Source organism: Anomaloglossus baeobatrachus, chromosome 1 (assembly GCF_048569485.1).
Source record: "Anomaloglossus baeobatrachus isolate aAnoBae1 chromosome 1, aAnoBae1.hap1, whole genome shotgun sequence".
Taxonomy (NCBI): Eukaryota; Metazoa; Chordata; class Amphibia; order Anura; family Aromobatidae; genus Anomaloglossus; species Anomaloglossus baeobatrachus.
The window spans coordinates 35,985,359-36,012,776 of record NC_134353.1 but is presented as its reverse complement, the minus strand read 5'-3'; the positions used below and the strand labels follow the sequence as shown (position 1 = coordinate 36,012,776).

The window sequence follows — 27,418 nt, the reverse complement described above, 5'->3', positions numbered from 1 at the left end:
AGGGTTGTGAGAATGGAAGGTGCAGCAGAGCGAGGGTTGTGAGAATGGAAGATGCAGCAGAGCGAGGGTTGTGAGAATGGAAGATGCAGCAGAGCGAGGGTTGTGAGAATGGAAGGTGCAGCAGAGCGAGGGTTGTCAGAATGGAAGGTGCAGCAGAGCGAGGGTTGTCAGAATGGAAGATGCAGCAGAGCGAGGGTTGTCAGCGTGGAAGATGCAGCAGAGCGAGGGTTGTCAGAGTGGAAGGTGCAGCAGAGCGAGGGTTGTCAGAATGGAAGGTGCAGCAGAGCGAGGGTTGTCAGAATGGAAGGTGCAGCAGAGCGAGGGTTGTCAGAATGGAAGGTGCAGCAGAGCGAGGGTTGTCAGAATGGAAGATGCAGCAGAGCGAGGGTTGTCAGCGTGGAAGATGCAGCAGAGCCAGGGTTGTCAGAATGGAAGGTGCAGCAGAGCGAGGGTTGTCAGAATGGAAGGTGCAGCAGAGCGAGGGTTGTCAGAATGGAAGATGCAGCAGAGCGAGGGTTGTCAGAATGAAAGATGCAGCAGAGCGAGGGTTGTCAGCGTGGAAGATGCAGCAGAGCGAGGGTTGTCAGAATGGAAGGTGCAGCAGAGCGAGGGTTGTCAGAATGGAAGGTGCAGCAGAGCGAGGGTTGTCAGCGTGGAAGATGCAGCAGAGCGAGGGTTGTCAGAATGGAAGGTGCAGCAGAGCGAGGGTTGTCAGCGTGGAAGATGCAGCAGAGCGAGGGTTGTCAGAATGGAAGGCGCAGCAGAGCGAGGGTTGTCAGAATGGAAGATGCAGCAGAGCGAGGGTTGTCAGAATGGAAGGTGCAGCAGAGCGAGGGTTGTCAGAATGGAAGGTGCAGCAGAGCGAGGGTTGTCAGAATGGAAGGTGCAGCAGAGCGAGGGTTGTCAGAATGGAAGGTGCAGCAGAGCGAGGGTTGTCAGAATGGAAGATGCAGCAGAGCGAGGGTTGTCAGAATGGAAGATGCAGCAGAGCGAGGGTTGTCAGAATGGAAGATGCAGCAGAGCGAGGGTTGTCAGAATGGAAGATGCAGCAGAGCGAGGGTTGTCAGAATGGAAGGTGCAGCAGAGCGAGGGTTGTGAGAATGGAAGGTGCAGCAGAGCGAGGGTTGTGAGAATGGAAGATGCAGCAGAGCGAGGGTTGTGAGAATGGAAGATGCAGCAGAGCGAGGGTTGTGAGAATGGAAGGTGCAGCAGAGCGAGGGTTGTCAGAATGGAAGGTGCAGCAGAGCGAGGGTTGTCAGAATGGAAGATGCAGCAGAGCGAGGGTTGTCAGAATGGAAGATGCAGCAGAGCGAGGGTTGTCAGAATGGAAGGTGCAGCAGAGCGAGGGTTGTCAGAGTGGAAGGTGCAGCAGAGCGAGGGTTGTCAGAATGGAAGGTGCAGCAGAGCGAGGGTTGTGAGAATGGAAGATGCAGCAGAGCGAGGGTTGTCAGAATGGAAGATGCAGCAGAGCGAGGGTTGTCAGAATGGAAGATGCAGCAGAGCGAGGGTTGTCAGAATGGAAGGTACAGCAGAGCGAGGGTTGTCAGAATGGAAGGTGCAGCAGAGCGAGGGTTGTCAGAATGGAAGGTGCAGCAGAGCGAGGGTTGTCAGAATGGAAGATGCAGCAGAGCGAGGGTTGTCAGAATGGAAGGTGCAGCAGAGCGAGGGTTGTCAGAATGGAAGGTGCAGCAGAGCGAGGGTTGTCAGAATGGAAGATGCAGCAGAGCGAGGGTTGTCAGCGTGGAAGATGCAGCAGAGCGAGGGTTGTGAGAATGGAAGGTGCAGCAGAGCGAGGGTTGTGAGAATGGAAGGTGCAGCAGAGCGAGGGTTGTGAGAATGGAAGATGCAGCAGAGCGAGGGTTGTGAGAATGGAAGATGCAGCAGAGCGAGGGTTGTGAGAATGGAAGGTGCAGCAGAGCGAGGGTTGTGAGAATGGAAGATGCAGCAGAGCGAGGGTTGTGAGAATGGAAGGTGCAGCAGAGCGAGGGTTGTCAGAATGGAAGGTACAGCAGAGCGAGGGTTGTCAGAATGGAAGGTGCAGCAGAGCGAGGGTTGTCAGAATGGAAGGTGCAGCAGAGCGAGGGTTGTCAGAATGGAAGATGCAGCAGAGCGAGGGTTGTCAGCGTGGAAGATGCAGCAGAGCGAGGGTTGTCAGCGTGGAAGATGCAGCAGAGCGAGGGTTGTCAGAGTGGAAGATTGAGCAGAGCGAGGGTTGTCAGAATGGAAGGTGCAGCAGAGCGAGGGTTGTCAGAATGGAAGATGCAGCAGAGCGAGGGTTGTCAGAATGGAAGATGCAGCAGAGCGAGGGTTGTCAGAATGGAAGGTGCAGCAGAGCGAGGGTTGTCAGAATGGAAGGTGCAGCAGAGCGAGGGTTGTCAGAATGGAAGATGCAGCAGAGCGAGGGTTGTCAGAATGGAAGGTGCAGCAGAGCGAGGGTTGTCAGAATGGAAGGCGCAGCAGAGCGAGGGTTGTCAGAATGGAAGATGCAGCAGAGCGAGGGTTGTCAGAATGGAAGATGCAGCAGAGCGAGGGTTGTCAGAATGGAAGATGCAGCAGAGCGAGGGTTGTCAGAATGGAAGATGCAGCAGAGCGAGGGTTGTCAGAATGGAAGGCGCAGCAGAGCGAGGGTTGTCAGAATGGAAGGTGCAGCAGAGCGAGGGTTGTCAGAATGGAAGATGCAGCAGAGCGAGGGTTGTCAGAATGGAAGGTGCAGCAGAGCGAGGGTTGTCAGAATGGAAGGTGCAGCAGAGCGAGGGTTGTCAGAATGGAAGATGCAGCAGAGCGAGGGTTGTCAGCGTGGAAGATGCAGCAGAGCGAGGGTTGTCAGAATGGAAGACATGCCGCCAGCACAGACCCGCCACCGCCGCCAGCACAGACCCGCCACCACCAGCAGACATGCCGCCAGCACAGATCCGCCTCCGCCACCGCCGCCAGCACAGACCCGCCGCCAGCACAGACCCGCCACCACCAGCAGACATGCCGCCAGCACCAGACCCGCCACCGCCGCCAGCACAGACCCGCCACCACCAGCAGACATGCCGCCAGCACAGACCCGCCACCGCTGCCAGCACCAGACCCGCCACCGCCGCCAGCACAGACCCCGCCACCACCAGCAGACATGCCGCCAGCACAGATCCGCATCCGCCACCGCCGCCAGCACAGACCCGCCGCCAGCACAGACCCGCCACCACCAGCAGACATGCCGCCAGCATAGACCCGCCACCGCCGCCAGGACCAGACCCGCCACCGCCGCCAGCACCAGACCCGCCGCCAGCACAGACCCGCCACCACCAGCAGACATGCCGCCAGCACAGACCCGCCACCCGCCGCCAGCACCAGACCCGCCACCCGCCGCCAGCACAGACCCGCCACCACCAGCAGACATGCCGCCAGCACCAGACCCGCCACCGCCGCCAGCACAGACCCACCACCACCAGCAAACATGCCGCCAGCACCAGACCCGCCACCGCCGCCAGCACAGACCCGCCACCACTAGCAGACATGCCGCCAGCACCAGACCCGCCACCGCCGCCAGCACAGACCCGCCACCACCAGCAGACATGCCGCCAGCACAGACCCGCCACCGCCGCCAGCACAGACCCGCCACCACCTCCTGTGACCCTGCTCCACCACCGTTGTAAAAAAAAAAAAATACGGTAATATGTTGCAGCCTGGGGCCCCTCCAATTTTTACCATTATTGGAGCAGAGAATTGAGCCAATAAGGAAGTAAATATAGTGAATATTTAACAAAATAAAAATCTAAAAATGTCTGACTTTTTTCTCCTGAGGTCGACGAAGTGGAAAAAACTGATCAAAACTTTTTACTTTTAGGGAAAGCAAGAAAAGTAAAAAAAGAAAAGAAGTAAAAGAAAAGTAAAGTTAAGTTCCGACCATGGACCTTTTCCCCCGTCGGTCCCTCCTTCTCCCCACCATCGGTCCACTCTCCCCCCCACCGTCACTCCTCCTTCTTCCCCCCCCCGTCGGTCCTTTCTCGCTCCCCCCCGTCGGTCCTCTCTCGCTCCCCCCCGTCGCTCCACTCTCTCCCCCACAGTCACTCCTCCTCCCCCCCCCCCGTCGGTCCTTTCTCGCTCCTCCCCGTCGGTCCTCCTCCTCCCCCCCCCCACAGTCGGTCCCTCCTTCTCCCCACCGTCGGTCCACTCTCTCCCCCACCGTCACTCCTCCTTTTCCCCCCCGTCGGTCCTCTCTCGCTCCCCCCCCGTCGGTCCTCCTCCTTCCCCCCCCAGTCGGTCGTCCTCCTCCCCCCCCAGTCGGTCCTCCTTCTTCCCCCCCAGTCGGTCCTCCTTCTTCCCCCCAGTCGGTCCTCCTTCTTCCCCCCCAGTCGGTCCTCCTTCTTCCCCCCCAGTCGGTCCTCCTTCTTCCCCCCCAGTCGGTCCTCCTTCTTCCCCCCCAGTCGGTCCTCCTTCTTCCCCCCCAGTCGGTCCTCCTTCTTCCCCCCCAGTCGGTCCTCCTCCTTCCCCCCCAGTCGGTCCTCCTCCGTCCCCCCCAGTCGGTCCTCCTCCGTCCCCCCCCAGTCGGTCCTCCTCCGTCCCCCCCAGTCGGTCTTCCTTCTCCCCCCCCCCCCAGTCGGTCCTCCTTCTTCCCCCCCAGTCGGTCCTCCTTCAACCCCCCATTGGTCCTCCTTCAACCCCCCATTGGTCCTCCTTCTCCCCACCCCCCAGTCGGTCCTCCTCCTCCCCCCGACGGTACTCCTTCCCCCCCCGGCGGTCCTCCTTCCCCCCCCCCCCCGATGGTCCTCCTTCTCCCCCCCCCGATGGTCCTCCTTCCCCACCCCGACGGTCCTCCTTCCCCACCCCGACGGTCCTCCTTCTTCCCCACCCCGACGGTCCTCCTTCTCCCCCTCCCCCGATGGTCCTCCTTCTCCCCCTCCCCCGACGGTCCTCCTTCTCCCCCTCCCCCGACGGTCCTCCTTCTCCCCCTCCCCCGACGGTCCTCCTTCTCCCCCTCCCCCGACGGTCCTCCTTCTCCCCCTCCCCCGACGGTCGTCCTTCTCCCCCCCCCCCGACGGTCCCCCCCGTCGGTCCTCCCCCCCGACGGTCCTCCTTCCCCCCCCGACGGTCCTCCTTCTCCTCCCCCCGACGGTCCTCCTTCTTCCCCCCCGACGGTCCTCCTTCCCCACCCCGACGGTCCTCCTTCTTCCTCACCCCCGACGGTCCTCCTTCTTCCCCACCCCCGACGGTCCTCCTTCTTCCCCACCCCCGACGGTCCTCCTTCTTCCTCACCCCCGACGGTCCTCCTTCTCCCCCACCCCCGACGGTCCTCCTTCTCCCCCTCCCCCGACGGTCCTCCTTCTCCCCCCCCCCGTCGGTCCCCCCCGACGGTCCTCCTTCTCCACCCCGACAGTCCTCCTTCTTCCTCACCCCCGACGGTCCTCCTTCTTCCCCACCCCCGACGGTCCTCCTTCTTCCCCACCCCCGACGGTCCTCCTTCTTCCTCACCCCCGACGGTCCTCCTTCTCCCCCACCCCCGACGGTCCTCCTTCTCCCCCACCCCCGACGGTCCTCCTTCTCCCCCCCCCCCGTCGGTCCCCCCCGTCGGTCCTCCTTCTCCCCCCCCCCCAATCCTCCTTCTCCCCCGTCAGTCCTCCTCCTCCCCCCCGTCGGTCCTACTGATCCTCTTACCACATGTGTCCTGCTCCAAAGTCCTCCAGAAAGAAAAAGTTAGGAATCCGGGAGAGGCGGCAGCGAGAGCTCCGCCGATACAGATCTTTCGTAGGAAGGGGGAGTGCAAGAGTCATTACCTGGAGTGAGGAGTCGCACCGCCCGAACTGCTGCAAACACAACGTGGATGATACAAAAAAGTTAACTTCTTCCCCGGGACGGAGCCGTCCGAGTCTCCAGCATTGTGCGAGCAGGAAGGAAAAAACCTCACATCAGTGCCAAGAATAAGGCAGGAATCGCTGGAGAGGAAGCATCTGCTCCATCTTTCAAGTATCCCTCACACGCTCTGTTTCCAATCACGCTCCCCGCTCCTCCTCCTCCTCCTCCTCCTCCAGAGGGAGCGAGGCCAGGAGGCTCCTGGAAAGCCAAGGCTAATTGCACAAATCTGGGAGTCATTATTTACACTAATAAACTGCACGGAGAGAAAACAAATTCATTCACAACCACAGCAGCAGCGGAGGAGCGAGGGCTCCTGCCAGAGGAGGAAACTGGGGAACAGAGGGGGCGCTCCGCAACAGGAGCAGCAGCAGGACCAGCAGCAACCGGAGCAGCAACAGGAGCGGAGGATGGAGGGCTCCTGCCAGAGGAGGAAACTGGGGAACAGAGGGGGCGCTCCGCAACAGGAGCAGCAGCAGGACCAGCAGCAACAGGAGCGGAGGATGGAGGGCTCCTGCCAGAGGAAGAAACTGGGGAACAGAGGGGGCGCTCCGCAACAGGAGCAGCAGCAGGACCAGCAGCAACCGGAGCAGCAACAGGAGCGGAGGATGGAGGGCTCCTGCCAGAGGAGGAAACTGGGGAACAGAGGGGGCGCTCCACAGCAGGAGCAGCAGCAGGACCAGCAGCAACCGGAGCAGCAACAGGAGCGGCAACAGGAGCGGAGGATCGAGGGCTCCTGCCAGAAGAAGAAACTGGGGAACAGAGGGGGCGCTCCGCAACAGGAGAAGCAGCAGGACCAGCAGCAACCGGAGCAGCAACAGGAGCGGAGGATGGAGGGCTCCTGCCAGAGGAGGAAACTGGGGAACAGAGGGGGCGCTCCACAGCAGGAGCAGCAGCAGGACCAGCAGCAACCGGAGCAGCAACAGGAGCGGCAACAGGAGCGGAGGATCGAGGGCTCCTGCCAGAAGAAGAAACTGGGTAACAGAGGGGGCGCTCCGCAACAGGAGAAGCAGCAGGACCAGCAGCAACCGGAGCAGCAACAGGAGCGGAGGATGGAGGGCTCCTGCCAGAGGAGGAAACTGGGGAACAGAGGGGGCGCTCCGCAACAGGAGCAGCAGCAGGACCAGCAGCAGGAGCAGGAGCAGCAGCGGCAACAGGAGCGGAGGATCAAGGGCTCCTGCCAGAGGAGGAAACTGGGGAACAGAGGGGGCGCTCCGCAACAGGAGCAGCAGCAGGACCAGCAGCAACCAGAGCAGCAACCGGAGCAGCAGCAGGAGCGGAGGATCGAGGGCTCCTGCCAGAGGAGGAAACTGGGGAACACAGGGGGCGCTCCACAACAGGAGTAGCAACCGGAGCAGCAACAGGAGTGGCAGCAGGAGCAGAGGATGGAGGGCTCCTGCCAGAGGAAGAAACTGGGGAACAGAGGGGGCGCTCTGCAACAGGAGCAGCAAGAGCAGCAGCAACCGGAGCAGCAACAGGAACGGCAGCAGGAGCGGAGGATGGAGGGATCCTGCCAGAGGAAGAAACTGGGGAACAGAGAGGGCGCTCCGCAGCAGGAGCAGCAAGAGCAGCAGCAACCGGAGCAGCAACAGGGGCAGCAACAGGAGCGGAGGATCGAGGGCTCCTGCCAGAGGAGGAAACTGGGGAACAGAGGGGGCGCTCCGCAACAAAAGCAGAAGCAGAAGCAGCAGCGGCAACCGGAGCGGCAACCGGAGCAACGGAACCCCTCGTAAAAAGATGAAGAAGTTTGGAATCGAGTCATAATTTGCAATTTTTTTTATGGCTTTTCTTTTTGTCTTAAGGAATTTATACCTATATGTTCATTAACTTATTAAAAATGTTGCTCAGAAGGGTTTTGATGAATTTGATGCTCACTCATGACTACCCGAGCATGGTAGTGCCCGCTCATCACTAGTTACCAGTACTGAGCACCCGAGCATGGTAGTGCCCGCTCATCACTAGTTACCAGTACTGAGCACCCGAGCATGGTAGTGCCCGCTCATTACTAGTTACCAGTACTGAGCACCCGAGCATGGTAGTGCCCGCTCATCACTAGTTACCAGTACTGAGCACCTGAGCATGGTAGTGCCCGCTCATTACTAGTTACAAGTACAGAGCACCTGAGCATGGTAGTGCCCGCTCATCACTAGTTACCAGTACTGAGCACCTGAGCATGGTAGTGCCCGCTCATTACTAGTTACAAGTACAGAGCACCCGAGCATGGTAGTGCCCGCTCATCACTAGTTACCAGTACTGAGCACCCGAGCATGGTAGTGCCCGCTCATTACTAGTTACCAGTACTGAGCACCTGAGCATGGTAGTGCCCGCTCATCACTAGTTACCAGTACTGAGCACCCGAGCATGGTAGTGCCCGCTCATTACTAGTTACAAGTACAGAGCACCCGAGCATGGTAGTGCCCGCTCATCACTAGTTACCAGTACTGAGCACCCGAGCATGGTAGTGCCCGCTCATTACTAGTTACAAGTACAGAGCACCCGAGCATGGTAGTGCCCGCTCATCACTAGTTACCAGTACTGAGCACCCGAGCATGGTAGTGCCCGCTCATCACTAGTTACCAGTACTGAGCACCCGAGCATGGTAGTGCCCGCTCATCACTAGTTACCAGTACTGAGCACCCGAGCATGGCAGTGCCCGCTCATCACTAGTTACCAGTACTGAGCACCTGAGCATGGTAGTGCACACTCATCACTAGTTACGAGTACTGAGCACCCGAGCATGGTAGTGCCCGCTCATCACTAGTTACGAGTACTGAGCACCCGAGCATGGTAGTGCCCGCTAATCACTAGTTACCAGTACTGAGCACCCGAGCATGGTAGTGCACACTCATCACTAGTTACCAGTACTGAGCACCTGAGCATGGTAGTGCCCGCTCATCACTAGTTACCAGTACTGAGCACACCGAGCATGGTAGTGCTCGCTCATCACTAGTTATGAGTACAGAGCTCCTGAGCATGGTAGTGCCCGCTCATCACTAGTTACGAGTACTGAGCACCCGAGCATGGTAGTGCCCGCTCATCACTAGTTACCAGTACTGAGCACCCGAGCATGGTAGTGCCCCGCTCATCACTAGTTACGAGTACTGAGCACCCGAGCATGGTAGTGCCCGCTCATCACTAGTTACCAGTACTGAGCACCTGAGCATGGTAGTGCCCGCTCATCACTAGTTACGAGTACTGAGCACCCGAGCATGGTAGTGCCCCGCTCATCACTAGTTACCAGTACTGAGCACACCAGAGCATGGTAGTGCCCGCTCATCACTAGTTACGAGTACCGAGCACGGTAGTGTCCGCTCATCACTAGTTACGAGTACTGATATTGAACAAAATAGTACTAGATGGAGCTTTTAGGAGTCACACTGATTAGTCTGATACACAGTCCTCGCCTGCATCTTCCACCATGTGTGACCGGAGGAGGTGACCTGTACCTGTACCAGGTGAGCACGACCTAGATGTGACTCAGGGATGAAGACAGTGAAGTAGGTCACCGAGTCATGTCACTATAATTACAGGGAGCACTCACACGATCCAGTAAGGCAAGATGTCAGATGGGTCACAGTGGGGTTGGGAGCACATTTTCACGCACAGATTGTACAGAGCTCCATTTGCCATGTAGTGGCCACTCCTGGGTACTGCAGATCAGCTCACGTTCACTTTCATAGGAGCTGCAGTACCTGAGAACAGCCACTACAGAGTGTACGGAGCTGTGATAATTCAGCACTATTCACCGTGAGCCCGCGCCCTGCCTGGAGACTGCCTATAGCCAATCCCGTATTTTAGCTGCTATGCCTTTGCATCCTCTCAGAGTACCTTGTGTGAGGGGCACGCGTCCCCCGTGGCAGGGCCGTCCTCACAGAGCACCCTGTGTGAGGGGCACGCGTCCCCCGGGGCAGGGTCGGCCTCACAGAGCACCCTGTGTGAGGGGCACGCGTCCCCCGGGGCAGGGCCGTCCTCACAGAGCACCCTGTGTGAGGGGCACGCGTCCCCCGGGGCACGGCCGTCCTCACAGAGCACCCTGTGTGAGGGGCACGCGTCCCCCGGGGCACGGCCGTCCTCACAGAGCACCCTGTGTGAGGGGCACGCGTCCCCCGGGGCAGGGCCGGCCTCACAGAGCACCCTGTGTGAGGGGCACGCGTCCCCCGGGGCAGGGCCGGCCTCACAGAGCACCCTGTGTGAGGGGCACGCGTCCCCCGGGGCAGGGTCGGCCTCACAGAGCACCCTGTGTGAGGGGCACGCGTCCACCGGGGCAGGGCCGGCCTCACAGAGCACCCTGTGTGAGGGGCACGCGTCCACCGGGGCAGGGCCGGCCTCACAGAGCACCCTGTGTGAGGGGCACGCGTCCCCCGGGGCAGGGCTGTCCTCACAGAGCACCCTGTGTGAGGGGCACGCGTCCCCCGGGGCAGGACGGCCTCACAGAGCACCCTGTGTGAGGGGCACGCGTCCCCCGGGGCAGGGCCTTCCTCACAGAACACCCTGTGTGAGGGGCACGCGTCCCCCGGGGCAGGGCCGGCCTCACAGAGCACCCTGTGTGAGGGGCACGCGTCCCCCGGGGCAGGGCTGTCCTCACAGAGCACCCTGTGTGAGGGGCACGCGTCCCCCGGGGCAGGGCCGGCCTCACAGAGCACCCTCTGAGGGGCACGCGTCCCCCGGGGCAGGGCTGTCCTCACAGAGCACCCTGTGTGAGGGGCACGCGTCCCCCGGGGCAGGGCCGGCCTCACAGAGCACCCTGTGTGAGGGGCACGCGTCCCCCGGGGCAGGGCCGGCCTCACAGAGCACCCTCTGTGAGGGGCACGCGTCCCCCGGGGCAGGGCCGGCCTCACAGAGCACCCTCTGTGAGGGGCACGCGTCCCCCGGGGCAGGGCCGGCCTCACAGAGCACCCTGTGTGAGGGGCACGCGTCCACCGCGGCAGGGCGCAGTACTCACAGAGCACCCTGTGTGAGGGGCACGCGTCCCCCGGGGCAGGGCTGTCCTCACAGAACACCCTGTGTGAGGGGCACGCGTCCCCTGGGGCAGGGCGCAGTACTCACAGAGCACCCTCTGTGAGGGGCACGCGTCCCCCGGGGCAGGGCCGGCCTCACAGAGCACCCTCTGTGAGGGGCACGCGTCCCCCGGGGCAGGGCCGGCCTCACAGAGCACCCTCTGTGAGGGGCACGCGTCCCCCGGGGCAGGGCCGGCCTCACAGAGCACCCTGTGTGAGGGGCACGCGTCCACCGGGCAGGGCCGGCCTCACAGAGCACCCTGTGTGAGGGGCACGCGTCCCCCGGGCAGGGCCGGCCTCACAGAGCAGCCTGTGTGAGGGGCACGCGTCCCCCGGGGCAGGGCCGGCCTCACAGAGCACCCTGTGTGAGGGGCACGCGTCCCCCGGGGCAGGGCCGGCCTCACAGATCACCCTGTGTGAGGGGCATGCGTCCCCCGGGGCAGGGCCGGCCTCACAGATCACCCTGTGTGAGGGGCACGCGTCCCCCGGGGCAGGGCCGGCCTCACAGAGCACCCTGTGTGAGGGGCACGCATCCCCCGGGGCATGGCCGGCCTCACAGAGCACCCTGTGTGAGGGGCACGCGTCCCCCGGGGCAGGGCCGGCCTCACAGAGCACCCTGTGTGAGGGGCACGCGTCCCCCGGGGCAGGGCCGTCCTCACAGAGCACCCTGTGTGAGGGGCACGCGTCCCCCGGGGCAGGGCCGGCCTCACAGAGCACCCTGTGTGAGGGGCACGCGTCCCCCGGGGCAGGGCCGGCCTCACAGAGCACCCTGTGTGAGGGGCACGCGTCCCCCGGGGCCACGGCTGCTGTTTATATTGATGTTTGGTCAGGATATAGGAGCGAGTTTGTCCGAGCCGAGGCCTCAGCACAAACAAGTCAGGGGCTGGATACAAGGTGTTTACTCCGCGCCTCCCTGGCAGCGCGTGGCCGAGCACAGAGCCGCCATTCACCTGCGCACACTGCGCCCTCTGTGCTCCGCTTGGAAATAGGAATCTGCGGGAGCAGAAAAAACATCCTAAAGCGACGGGCGGCCGGAGACCACTTCAGTGATATTTATAGAGGTGCGGAGAGGCGGTCGGGGAAGCTGTGAAACCCTGGCCCGGCACAGGGCGCTATTCATACCGCCAGCACCTGCATAATGGCAGCACTCACAGATGTAGCAGAACTGAGCCGCACAATGTACAGAGGCCACGCTGCATCCAGTATGGACAGCGCCAGGACACGGCCGATACTGTATGTGGCAAACTCAACTCTGCTACATCCATAGTTTCTACACAATGAGAGACGAGCAGCGCCCAGTGCAGTGAGTGAGGGTCTACAGACCAGCGCCCCACACTGGGGGTCCTCACACTGCGGGTCACACACAACCATCAACTACTGCCGGGCCGGCCCAGAACACAGGACGAGCCGGGCGCGACCACTGGGCGAGAGTGGCCAGTATGTGGGGACTACCGGGGAGGTGGGGAGGGGGACGGCTGTGATTACCGGGGAGGTGGGGAGGGGGACGGCTGTGATTACCGGGGAGGTGGGGAGGGGGACGGCTGTGATTACCGGGGAGGTGGGGAGGGGACGGCTGCGATTACTAAGGAGGTAGGGGAGGGACGGCTGTGATTACCAGGGAGGTGGGGGAGGGACGGCTGTGATTACTGGGGAGGGGGACGGCTGTGATTACCAAGGAGGTAGGGGAGGGACGGCTGCGATTACCGGGGAGGTGGGGGAGGGATGGCTGTGATTACCGGGGAGGTGGGGGAGGGACGGCTGCGATTACCAAGGAGGTAGGGGAGGGACGGCTGCGATTACCGGGAGGTGGGGGAGGATGGCTGTGATTACCGGGGAGGTGGGGGAGGGACGGCTGCGATTACCAAGGAGGTAGGGAGGGACGGCTGCGATTACCGGGGAGGTGGGGGAGGGATGGCTGTGATTACTGGGGAGGTGGGGGAGGGACGGCTGCGATTACCAAGGAGGTAGGGGAGGGACGGCTGCGATTACCGGGGAGGTGGGGGAGGGATGGCTGTGATTACCGGGGAGGTGGAGAGGGACGGCTGTGATTACCGGGGAGGTGGGGGAGAGACGGCTGCGATTACCAAGGAGGTAGGGGAGGGACGGCTGCGATTACCGGGGAGGTGGGGGAGGGACGGCTGTGATTACCGGGGAGGTGGGAGAGGGACGGCTGCGAATATCAAGGAGGTAGGGGAGGGACGGCTGCGATTACCGGGGAGGTGGGGGAGGGACGGCTGTGATTACCGGGGAGGTAGGGGAGGGACGGCTATGATTACCGGGGAGGTGGGGGAGGGACGGCTGCGATTACCGGGGAGGTGGGGGAGGGACGGCTGTGATTACCGGGGAGGTGGGGGAGGGACGGCTGTGATTACCGGGGAGGTAGGGGGAGGGACGGCTATGATTACCGGAGAGGTGGGGGAGGGTCGGCTGTGATTACCGGGGAGGTGGGGGAGGGTCGGCTGTGATTACCGGGGAGGTGGGGGAGGGATGGCTGTGACTACAGGGGAGGTGGGGGAGGGTCGTTACCGGGGAGGTGGGGGAGGGATGGCTGTGAGCACAAGTGATATTAAATAGTTTATTACTCTGCAGTAGGGTGTGAATGAGTTAAGGAGTCTCATCTAGAATAATAATTTTTGAGCCCCCCTCATAATAATAATAATAATAATAATAATAATAATAATAATAATAATAATAACACCCCATGTAAATAGTTCTATTATGTCTGCAAAACTTTAAGACATCATTGTTACTATTGATGTTCAGCTCGGATGCTCCCTTGATTGCAGACTGCTGGCTCAGCTACACAGGCGCCGCTCACATACGCAGCCCCCCCCCCCCAGGTTCGCATACGCAGCCCCCCCCCAGCTCGCATACGCAGCCCCCAACCCGCTCATATACGCATGCGCCCCCCCCCCCCCCCCGGTTCGCATACGCAATCCCCCCCCCGGCTCGCATACGCAGCCCCCAACCCGCTCGCATACGCAGCCCCCCCCCCCCACCCGGCTCACATACGCAGCCCCCCCCCCACCCGGCTCACATACGCAGCCCCCCACCCCCCCACCCGGCTCACATACGCAGCCCCCCACCCCCCCACCCGGCTCACATACGCAGCCCCCCCCAGCTCCAGGTTTCCTAAGAAAAGGTGAGCCGTATAAGACAGGAGGCGACTGTACAGTCATATGTAACACAGACACAGTGAGCTCTGCTACATCAGTGTGTACGGACCTCACTGCACCAGAGGAAAGAGTTAACACCGACCACCTCCCATATAGGAAAAATAAACCAAATTTAGGCAGAGGCGAGATGCTTCCCCCCCACCATCCCCCTCCTGGAGGTCATACCTCAACAAAGACCCCAAACATCCCACTCCTGGTGCTGTTCCTAGAGTGCAGCCCCCCACATCCTCCTCCTCCTGCTGACCCCAGAATGCAGCCCCCCCGATATCCTCCTCCTCCTGCTGACCCCAGAGTGCAGCCCCCCCGATATCCTCCTCCTCCTGCTGACCCCAGAGTGCAGCCCCCCGATATCCTCCTCCTCCTGCTGACCCCAGAGTGCAGCCCCCCGATATCCTCCTCCTCCTGCTGACCCCAGAGTGCAGCCCCCCACATCCTCCTCTTCCTCCTGCTGACCCCAGAGTGCAGCCCCCCACATCCTCCTCCTCCTCCTGCTGACCCCAGAGTGCAGCCCCCCACATCCTCCTCCTCCTCCTGCTGACCCCAGAGTGCAGCCCCCCACATCCTCCTCCTGCTGACCCCAGAATGCAGCCCCCCCGATATCCTCCTCCTCCTGCTGACCCCAGAGTGCAGCCCCCCCGATATCCTCCTCCTCCTGCTGACCCCAGAGTGCAGCCCCCCACATCCTCCTCCTCCTGACCCCAGAGTGCAGCCCCCCACATCCTCCTCCTCCTCCTGCTGACCCCAGAGTGCAGCCCCCCACATCCTCCTCCTCCTGCTGACCCCAGAGTGCAGCCCCCCACATCCTCCTCCTCCTGCTGACCCCAGAGTGCAGCCCCTCACATCCTCCTCCTGCTGACCCCAGAATGCAGCCCCCCACATGCACCTCCTCCTGCTGACCCCAGAGTGCAGCCCCCCACATCCACCTCCTCCTGCTGACCCCAGAGTGCAGCCCCCCCACATCCTCCTCCTCCTGCTGACCCCAGAGTGCAGCCCCCCGATATCCTCCTCCTCCTACTGACCCCAGAGTGCAGCCCCCCCACATCTTCCGCTTCCTGCTGACCCCAGAGTGCAGCCCCCCCACATCTTCCGCCTCCTGCTGACGCCAGAGTGCAGCCCCCCCACATCCACCTCTTCCTGCAGACCCTAGAGTGCAGCCCCCCCATATCCTCCTCCTCCTGCTGACCCCAGAGTGCAGCCCCCCCACATCCTCCTCCTCCTGCTGACCCCAGAGTGCAGCCCCCCTATATCCTCCTCCTGCTGACCCCAGAGTGCAGCCCCCCGATATCCTCCAGCCCCCCCCACATTTTCCACCTCCTGCTGACCCCAGAGTGCAGCCGCACTTCCCAAATCCCCCTCCCACTGCCAATCCTACAGCTCAGCCTCCCAGCATCTCCCTCCTGGTGCCGACCCCACAGATCAGCACCCCCCCCTCCTTACATCCCACTACAGGTGCCGCCCCCACAGCGCAGCCCCCCCCACTGAATCCCCTCAAGGTGCCAACCCCACAACGCAGCCCCCCCCCCCACCCCCCAACATCCCCTCCCGGTGCCGTCCCCACAGCGCATTCCTCCATTACCCTCCCCGTGCCGACCCCACAGCTTAGTAGTAAAAACTGCACAGACTTTATACACCGCAGCCCCCCACACATTCTCATAAAGGCAAATACCTCTCTGCAAACCAAGGTGCTTCCAGCACTGCTGGGACTTGTAGTCCTCCACCCAGCCTTCCATCATACATGAGTGAGGTTACTGTGGACGGTGACTCCATCCTATATACCCTCACAAATAAATCTCCAACTTTCTAAAATATTTGAGGTTTGTTTCAGGTTCTCCAACAGCTCTGGTTGCTGTCAGTGACAACGGAAACCTTTTTGTTGACATAATCCCTCCTGCACTCGTCATGTTTTTCAGTGAAACAAAGCCATCAAGATTTTCAAGTGCTGAAAGCAAGCAGAGATGTGGAGCCAGAGCAGAGCTGAAGCGGTTTCTGTAGGTGCTGAAAAGTATATATGGCAAATCCCTTTAATACATAAATAACGGCAAGGGCCCTTTAAGAAGAACAGGAGCCACTGAGTCGACGAGGAGCCACCGAGCGCCAGGAGAAGAGGAGCCACCGAGCGACAGGAGACGAGGAGCCACCGAGCGCCAAGAGAAGAGGAGCCACCGAGCGCCAAGAGAAGAGGAGCCACCGAGCGACAGGAGACGAGGAGCCACCGAGCGACAGGAGACGAGGAGCCACCGAGCGACAGGAGACGAGGAGCCACCGAGCGCCAAGAGAAGAGGAGCCACCGAGCGCCAAGAGAAGAGGAGCCACCGAGCGCCAAGAGAAGAGGAGCCACCGAGCGCCAAGAGAAGAGGAGCCACCGAGCGCCAAGAGAAGAGGAGCCACCGAGCGCCAAGAGAAGAGGAGCCACCGAGCGCCAAGAGAAGAGGAGCCACCGAGCGCCAAGAGAAGAGGAGCCACCGAGCGCCAAGAGAAGAGGAGCCACCGAGCGCCAAGAGAAGAGGAGCCACCGAGCGCCAAGAGAAGAGGAGCCACCGAGCGCCAAGAGAAGAGGAGCCACCGAGCGCCAGGAGAAGAGGAGCCACCGAGCGCCAGGAGAAGAGGAGCCACCGAGCGCCAGGAGAAGAGGAGCCACCGAGCGCCAGGAGAAGAGGAGCCACCGAGCGCCAGGAGAAGAGGAGCCACCGAGCGCCAGGAGAAGAGGAGCCACCGAGCGCCAGGAGAAGAGGAGCCACCGAGCGCCAGGAGAAGAGGAGCCACCGAGCGCCAGGAGAAGAGGAGCCACCGAGCGCCAGGAGAAGAGGAGCCACCGAGCGCCAGGAGAAGAGGAGCCACCGAGCGCCAGGAGAAGAGGAGCCACCGAGCGCCAGGAGAAGAGGAGCCACCGAGCGCCAGGAGAAGAGGAGCCACCGAGCGCCAGGAGAAGAGGAGCCACCGAGCGCCAGGAGAAGAGGAGCCACCGAGCGCCAGGAGAAGAGGAGCCACCGAGCGCCAGGAGAAGAGGAGCCACCGAGCGCCAGGAGAAGAGGAGCCACCGAGCGCCAGGAGAAGAGGAGCCACCGAGCGCCAGGAGAAGAGGAGCCACCGAGCGCCAGGACAAGAGGAGCCACCGAGCGCCAGGACAAGAGGAGCCACCGAGCGCCAGGACAAGAGGAGCCACCGAGCGCCAGGAGAAGAGGAGCCACCGAGCGCCAGGAGAAGAGGAGCCACCGAGCGCCAGGAGAAGAGGAGCCACCGAGCGCCAGGACAAGAGGAGCCACCGAGCGCCAGGACAAGAGGAGCCACCGAGCGCCAGGACAAGAGGAGCCACCGAGCGCCAGGAGAAGAGGAGCCACCGAGCGCCAGGAGAAGAGGAGCCACTGAGCCTTGTACCAGTGACAGCACAACATAACGACGGCAACCAGAGGATGACAGTGACTTCACAATATAACCATGGCAACCAGAGCATGATAGTGACAGTCCCAATGTAACCATGACTACCAGAGCATGGACAGTGACAACCACAATGTAACCATGACAAAAAACACAACCATGATGATACGTGGCAGCTGCAATGACAAGTTCTGCAGCTTCCAATCTCTCATTATCAGCACTTTCTAGATTTCTTGCCAAGTTCTTTTTTACATTCAGAATTGTCCTGCTACCACCGCTGATGAGCTCGTTACAGTGTGTCAGTGCACGCCATCCCTTGTGACCTTCATCCTGTGGCAGCACAAATTGCTTTCTTGTCCTAGACCCCAAGATCGACACCTCTGAGCCGAGGGTCCAGGACATAAGGGGGTCCCGGCCTCTGATGTATTGCTTTACACACCACTTTCTACACTCCACCCCATGCTCGCAGGACCGCCTGATTCCGTCCCATGCACACGGGACCCACTGTACACATGACCACCCCCCCCCTCATTGCCCCCCCCACACACAGTACCCCCAGTACACCCCGTTCCCCCCGCACACAGGACCCCCGTCCCCTCTACACGCACTGTACCTGTATCTTTATAGGCCAGGTGAAGTTGCTGACGTAGACGAAGAAGGTGATGTTGGGGTTGTTGTGGAAGTCGAACTTCTCGTTGGAGAAGGTGTCCTTATACTCCTTGATGTTGCTCCTGGAGATGATGGGGATCTCCTCTCCGGTCTGGGTCCCGGCTGCAAGAAAAAGGGGCCACACGTTACACAAAGGACTCACTGAGGACAGCGCCCCGATTGTGGGAACATCTGCAGATCTCAGCTGGGCTCTGTGTGCCATCTCCTCACCAATGTCAGCACCTCTGCTTGCTGTCAACAAATAGGAGCACTTGTTTTTCATCCCGAGCAGAGAATAAAAGTGCAGCTACTGGCGAGAACAGTCTAGTATATGACATGTTTACTAACAATGCCATGATGTAGCAGAGGAACAAGATATATGCCCACCAGGGGAACAGATGTAGCAGAGCCGAGGAACAAGACCTATGAAAGCTGTGATGTAGCAGAGCCGAAGAACAAGACTTATGAACGCTGTGATGTAGCAGGGCCGAGGAACTAGATCTATAAACACCATGATGTAGCAGAGCCGAGTAACTAGATCTATAAACTATGTGATGTAGCAGGGCTGAGGAACTAGATCTATAAAAGCCGTGATGTAGCAGAGCTGAGGAACAAGATTTATGAATGCATTAATGTAGCAGAGCTGAGGAATAAGATCTATTAATGTGGGGATGTAGCAGAGCTGAGGAACAAAATCTATGCACACAATGATGTAGCAAAGACTTACGCACACCATGATGTAACAGAGCTGACGACAGACTTATACATGTTGTGATGCAGCATAACTGAGCACAAAGACCTATTCACTGCCTGATGTAGCAGAGCTGCGGAAGATCTATTCATGTCATGCAGTGAGGTAGCAGAGCTGAGGAATAAGACCTATGCAGGCCGTGATGTAGCAGAGTCAATGAGGTCCATGTGCATAACGTCTTGTCTAACCGAGAACACAGGGGCTTTTCTGAACCTAGTGCTTCTCACAGCTGATGGTTTGTTACTGACACATGGGAAAAGTCATCAGCACAGGAGAGAATGATTCTATTGATGTATTTTGCTCACAGAGGACTGTAGAATGGATACAATGGTAACAAAAACTCAGCTGTGAGCACTATGAGTTCTGTACAAGAATGCTCCATTCACTGACAACAAGCAGAGATCTTGTATTAGAAAGCTGCACACATCTAGGAGACATCTTCCTGCCCTTGGCTGGGGCTGCAGGTGGCACGCGAGCCTCACGTGCCGGAGATTTCTACCATCTCAATCCCTTCACTGCCCCATGATCATTATGAGGGACCGGGCCACATACTGCAGCATCGGGCAGAAGCCGGGTGCTGCCCACGTTACCTGCAAAGCTCGGTGCCCACGTAATGTTCAGGTTGAAGTTCTTCGATGCGTTGATGAACATGTCCAGATCTCGGTTTTGCTGCAAAAGGAAAAAAAATTGATTAAAAAAAAATGAGTCCTAAGGCTACATGCACACGCTGCAGTTTCTGCACACAAACTGCAACCAAAACTGCACCTTGTCACAGAGAGCCGGGAAATGGAAAAAATAACGCTTGTAATGATGATTATTGCCGCAATTTTGTTAATGCGTTTGTTAAAGGAGAAACAAAATATAATTGGATGGATTGGATAGAGGGATGGATTGGATAGAGGGATGGATTGGATAAATGGATGGATTGGATAGAGGGATGGATTGGATAGAGGGATGGATTGGATAGAGGGATGGATTGGATCGATGGATGTATTGGATCGATGGATGGATTGGATAGATGGATGGATTGGATAGATGGATGGATTGGATAGAGGGATGGATTGGATAGAGGGATGGATTGGATCGAGGGATGGATTGGATCGATGGATGGATTGGATCGATGGATGGATTGGATCGATGGATGGATTGGATCGATGGATGGATTGGATCGATGGATGGATTGGATCGATGGATGGATTGGATCGATGGATGGATTGGATCGATGGATGGATTGGATCGATGGATGGATTGGATCGATGGATGGATTGGATCGATGGATGGATTGGATCGATGGATGGATTGGATCGATGGATGGATTGGATCGATGGATGGATTGGATCGATGGATGGATTGGATCGATGGATGGATTGGATCGATCGATGGATTGGATCGATCGATGGATAGATTGGATCGATGGATGGATTGGATCGATGGATGGATTGGATCGATGGATGGATTGGATCGATGGATGGATTGGATCGATGGATGGATTGGATCGATGGATGGATTGGATCGATGGATGGATTGGATCGATGGATGGATTGGATAGATGGATGGATTGGATAGATGGATGGATTGGATACAGGGCCGGCTCCAGGTTTTTGTGGGCCCCGGGCGAAAGAGTCCCAGTGGGCCCCATCCACACGCAGACACACATACGTACACATACATATACATATTTAACGACAAACTCACAAAAATACATATAGAACTGACACATCTATACAGTCATATACACTGACATACATAGATACACATCATACATGCATACAGACAAACACACACAGCTCTGCTGGATACATACATACAGACACAGCGCTGCTACATACATACACACATAGCTCTGCCACATACATACACACATAGCTCTGCTATATACATACACACCTAGCTCTGCTATATACATACACACCTAGCTCTGCTATATACATACACACCTAGCTCTGCTATATACATACACACATAGCTCTGCTACATACATACACACATAGCTCTGCTATATACATACACACATAGCTCTGCTATATACATACACACCTAGCTCTGCTATATACATACACACCTAGCTCTGCTATATACATACACACATAGCTCTGCTACATACATACACACATAGCTCTGCTACATACATACACACATAGCTCTGCTATATACATACACACATAGCTCTGCTATATACATACACACATAGCTCTGCTATATACATACACACATAGCTCTGCTATATACATACACACATGGCTCTGCTATATACATACACACATGGCTCTGCTATATACATACACACATGGCTCTGCTATATACATACACACATGGCTCTGCTATATACATACACACATGGCTCTGCTATATACATACACACATGGCTCTGCTATATACATACACACCTAGCTCTGCTATATACATACACACATAGCTCTGCTATATACATACACACATAGCTCTGCTATATACATACACACATAGCTCTGCTATATACATACACACATAGCTCTGCTATATACATACACACCTAGCTCTGCTATATACATACACACATGGCTCTGCTATATACATACACACATGGCTCTGCTATATACATACACACATGGCTCTGCTATATACATACACACATGGCTCTGCTATATACATACACACATGGCTCTGCTATATACATACACACATGGCTCTGCTATATACATACACACATGGCTCTGCTATATACATACACACATGGCTCTGCTATATACATACACACATGGCTCTGCTATATACATACACACATGGCTCTGCTATATACATACACACATGGCTCTGCTATATACATACACACCTGGCTCTGCTATATACATACACACCTGGCTCTGCTATATACATACACACATGGCTCTGCTATATACATACACACCTAGCTCTGCTATATACATACACACCTAGCTCTGCTATATACATACACACATGGCTCTGCTATATACATACACACATGGCTCTGCTATATACATACACACCTGGCTCTGCTATATACATACACACATAGCTCTGCTATATACATACACACCTGGCTCTGCTATATACATACACACATAGCTCTGCTATATACATACACACATGGCTCTGCTATATACATACACACATGGCTCTGCTATATACATACACACATGGCTCTGCTATATACATACACACATAGCTCTGCTATATACATACACACATGGCTCTGCTATATACATACACACCTGGCTCTGCTATATACATACACACATGGCTCTGCTATATACATACACACCTGGCTCTGCTATATACATACACACATGGCTCTGCTATATACATACACACATAGCTCTGCTATATACATACACACCTGGCTCTGCTATATACATACACACATAGCTCTGCTATATACATACACACCTAGCTCTGCTATATACATACACACATAGCTCTGCTATATACATACACACATGGCTCTGCTATATACATACACACCTGGCTCTGCTATATACATACACACATGGCTCTGCTATATACATACACACATAGCTCTGCTATATACATACACACATAGCTCTGCTATATACATACACACATAGCTCTGCTATATACATACACACCTAGCTCTGCTATATACATACACACATAGCTCTGCTATATACATACACACATGGCTCTGCTATATACATACACACATAGCTCTGCTATATACATACACACATAGCTCTGCTATATACATACACACATAGCTCTGCTATATACATACACACATAGCTCTGCTATATACATACACACATAGCTCTGCTATATACATACACACCTAGCTCTGCTATATACATACACACATAGCTCTGGTATATACATACACACATAGCTCTGCTATATACATACACACCTAGCTCTGCTATATACATACACACATAGCTCTGCTATATACATACACACATAGCTTTGCTATATACATACACACCTAGCTCTGCTATATACATACACACCTAGCTTTGCTATATACATACACACCTAGCTCTGCTATATACATACACACCTAGCTCTGCTATATACATACACACCTAGCTCTGCTATATACATACACACCTAGCTCTGCTATATACATACACACCTAGCTCTGCTATATACATACACACATAGCTCTGCTATATACATACACACCTAGCTCTGCTATATACATACAGAGACAGACACGCGCGGCTCCGGGGGGGGCATAAATCGGGGTTGGGGAGGGCACATACCGCTCAGGTCACGGAGGAGAAGGGGCCCACACAGTGCCGGAGGGACACGCTGTGCTGGGGGTCGCTGGCTGGCACTGCAACTCTCATCTGTGGGACTGAGCAGGACGCCGGTCTGTAGCTCCGCCCACAGATGAAGTTCAAACCAGGAAGTCTGCGCGCCTTAAAGAGACGGCGCCGCAGATTCCTGCCGAGGACTGCGGTTCCCCGGAACTCGGCCCGGGGACCGCAGAACTAAGGAGAGTGGGCCCCGGCCAAGGTGCACCAGAGCTGACGAGGCCGAGTGGGCCCCCCCCGGCTCTCCAGGGCCCCGGCATTTGCCCGGGTATGCCGGGTGCTGACGCCGGCCCTGATTGGATAGATGGATGGATGGATTGGATAGATGGATGGATTGGATAGATGGATGGATTGGATAGATGGATGGATTGGATAGATGGATGGATTGGATCGATGGATGGATTGGATCGATGGATGGATTGGATAGATGGATGGATGGATTGGATAGATGGATGGATTGGATCGATGGATGGATTGGATCGATGGATGGATTGGATCGATGGATGGATTGGATCGATGGATGGATTGGATAGATGGATGGATTGGATAGATGGATGGATTGGATAGATGGATGGATTGGATAGATGGATGGATGGATTGGATAGATAGATGGATTGGATAGATGGATGGATGGATGGATTGGATAGATGGATGGATTGGATAGATGGATGGATTGGATAGATGGATGGATTGGATAGATGGATGGATGGATTGGATAGATGGATGGATTGGATAGATGGATGGATTGGATAGATGGATGGATTGGATAGATGGATGGATTGGATAGATGGATGGATTGGATAGATGGATGGATTGGATAGATGGATGGATTGGATAGATGGATTGAGTGGATGGATGGATTGGATGGATGGGTGGATAAAGCCCGCTTTACATGCTACAATGTATCTTACGATAAAAACAAAAAACTATTATTTAATAAACTTTTGCCTTGGTTTCTCTTTGTCTCATGGCCAGTGTGAACATGGTCTCACAAGTTCCATGTATACCATCTCATACTCCGGCTCACTTTTTTGTTTTTATGTAGTTTTTTTGTATTCAGTGCAAACAGGGAGTGGCCCCCTTCTCAGCGAGCTGGACATTTCATTCTGTGAATCCCCCTGACTGTGTGTGTCCTGTTGGGACCCGGTCGCTCTCAGCCCTTAGCCACATTGAGGCCTATTTTAGACCCATGGTAAGGTTTTAATATTAGAGAGTGTAGGTACTATCCCAACTGGGTACACCTTGACGTTGGTGGGATAGCTTTATGCTTTTTTTGATCAAAAACAGTGTTTACTAAGTACCCTATGTTTATATGCACTATGCTTTTATTTAGTTACAGCAGGGTATGTTTTCACAATTTTTTCCTTGGTTTCTCAATGTATCTTACGATGTGTCGGCAGGGTCACGTTGTAAGTGACGCACATCCGGCATCATAAGGTACATTGCAGTGTGTGACAGGTACGTGCGATTGAACGATAAAACGTTCATCGCATGCACGTCATTGAATCCTGACGAATTGCACGTCGGGTTGTTCAATGTTCCCGAGGCAGCACACATCGCAGTGTTTGACACCCCAGGAACATTGAACAGATCTTACCTGCGTCCTGCAGCTCCAGGCCCACAATGCGGAAGGAAAGAGGTGGGCAGGATGTTTACGTCCGCTCATCTCTGCCCCTCTGCTTCTATTGGCCGGCTGCCACGTGACGTCGATGTGACGCCAAACGTCCCTCCTACTCCAGGAAGTGGACGTTCGCCGCCCACATCGAGGTCGTATGGACGGGTAAGTACGTGTGGCGGGGGTTAATCGTATGTGCGGCACATTCAACAAATTGAACGTGCCACACATACGATGGAGGCGGGTACGATCGCATACGATATCGTACGCAAAATCATAACATGTAAAGCAGGCTTTAGATGGATAGATGGATTTGAGGTGGGGTCCCCCCAGTTTTCTTAAAACCAGCCAAGGTCCAGCAGACAACTGGGGGCTGATATTAGGGTGGGAAGGGCCATCGTTATTTGGCCCCTTCCAGCCTAAAAATAACAGCCCACAGCCGCCCTCGAACTGGCGCATCCAGCTCTTCCCGATTGCCTTGGGTAATAAGGAGTTAATGTCAGCAGCTCATAGCTGCCACTAAGAGCTAGATTGGTGATGTCAGTCGTCTATGAGACCCCACCCCCATTACGAATCTGTAAGTGAAAGTAAATAAACACCCTAAACATCTTTTATTTGGATTAAAATACAAAAAAGCCCCCTCTTTCACCACTTTATTAACCCCCAAACATCCCTCCAGGTCAGAGGTAATGCACACGAGGTCCCACAGTGATTCAGCTCTGCTACATCCCTGTCCTGTCACAGCGAGAGTCATAGAAAATGACTGCCAGCTGTGAGTGCAGACAGCGCTGCACTATCAGAATGAACTAGTCTGAACCCCTGATGTCACTGTTGCTACTGCGTGTGTCACGGCAGGGACATCACGGGTTCACCATTGTGAGGTTCAGGCCGTGACTGAAGCGAGCTGCGCAATCAGCGGTTCCATCACTCAAGAGTATCCTCCAGCTGCGGCTCACTTCAGTCATGGCATGATGAGCGGTCACAGGGGGAGGACTCCAGCTGTGACGTGAAATCATCTGGGTGACATCACCGCTGATAGCATGACTCACTTTAGTTGCTGCGTGGAGCTCACAACGGACAGTCTTGTTCTATGGCGTTCGCTGTGAGCGTCGTGGGACCTCATGTGGATTACGTCGGACCTGGAGGGGTGTTTGGGATGTTAATAAAGTGGTGAAAGAAGGTGTTTGTCTTTCATTTCAAATAAAGGATTTTTTGATTTTTTTTTTGGATGTATGTGTTTATTTCCATTACAGATTAGTAATGAGGTGTCTCAGACACCTGCCATCACTAACCTAGAGCTTAGTGACAGCTATTGGCTGCCATTAACTCCTTATTACCCCGATTGCACTGCCCCAAGGTAATCGGGAAAAGCTGGGTAAAGTCCCAGGACTGTTGCATCTAATGGATGCAGCAATTCTCGGCGGCTGCTGACAGATATTTTAAGGTTGGGGGGCTCCCAATAATGTGGGTCTCCCCAGCCTCAGAATACCAGCGCTCAGCTGAGGTTTTATCTTTGTTGGGTATCAAAATTGGGGGGACTGCACACTGTTTTTTTTTTTATTGTTTATTTATTTTACTGTATGATAGACTCACCCACCGGCGGCTGTGATTGTTTGCAGTCAGACAGCTGTCACTCAGCGTGGGGGCGTGTCTGACGGCAACCAATCACAGGCGGTGGTGAGTGGGGGAAGCAGTGAATATGTATGAGCCTAGTGAGCGAGTGCAGTGAATATGTATGAGTCTAATGAGCGGCCGGCTTGGGAAGAACAAAGAGTTGTTGCGGGAGCAGTGTGACAGCCGCGTCAGTGATCGGGGAGTATGTAGCACTTGGAGAAAAAGACAGAGAGAGACATCGACACCCCAAAATCACTCCAGCATTGATTTTGTCCTTCTGGAAGTTGCTGACAAAAAAAAAACAAAAAAAAACAAACCACAAAAAAACGTGACAAAAATGAAACAAAAAAATGCAGCGTGTGCGTATAGCCTAAAGGTCCCAAACATCAGAGCATATCATTCCCAGGAGCAGTCGCCCTCTACTGGTCATAGGCAAGAATGGGAGAGTGCCCACTAATATCCCGCTACTGCCGGACCCCAGGAACGTAGATAATACAGAGCCGGCACATCACAGAGGTGGCACACCGGGCAGCGGCTCCTCACCCCGTGCCCTCGTATGTGCCGAGCGCCATCACTGCTCATATATACGCCATCTGATAACCCCATACAGCGAGAGTGATCTGATCATGGCCCCGGGCACTCACCTCCTCTGGAGTGGCCACAAAGTTGATGGCGGTGTAGTACTTGTCATCCTCCTGGGACAGGCTGAAAGTGAACTGGTAATCAATCAGCAGGGTGTCTGCAAGAGAGGAGAGAAGAGAGAGAGTGAGCGACACAGGGGAGAGAGAGGAGAGAGAGAGAGTGAGCGACACAGGGGAGAGAGAGGCGAGAGAGAGTGAGCGACACAGGGGAGAGAGAGGAGTGAGCGACACAGGGGAGAGAGAGAGAGTGAGCGACACAGGGGAGAGAGAGGAGAGAGAGAGAGAGAGTGAGCGACACAGGAGAGAGAGAGGCGAGAGAGAGTGAGCGACACAGGGGAGAGAGGAGTGAGCGACACAGGGGAGAGAGAGAGTGAGCGACAGGGGAGAGAGAGAGTGAGCGACAGGGGAGAGAGAGGCGAGAGAGAGTGAGCGACACAGGAGAGAGAGAGGCGAGAGAGTGAGCGACACAGGAGAGAGAGAGGCGAGAGAGAGTGA

At 56.3% G+C, this 27,418-nt stretch overlaps 1 protein-coding gene across 1 annotated transcript in view; it reads right to left on the bottom strand.

The window, feature by feature from the left end:
- Positions 1–27,418, bottom strand: part of ATRN (attractin) — a 189,553-nt gene that overhangs the window by 65,371 nt on the left and 96,764 nt on the right. Inside the window, 3 exon segments of the mRNA XM_075346398.1 lie at positions 17,997–18,154; positions 19,373–19,451; positions 26,927–27,021. Coding sequence (XP_075202513.1) covers positions 17,997–18,154; positions 19,373–19,451; positions 26,927–27,021 — 332 coding nt within the window.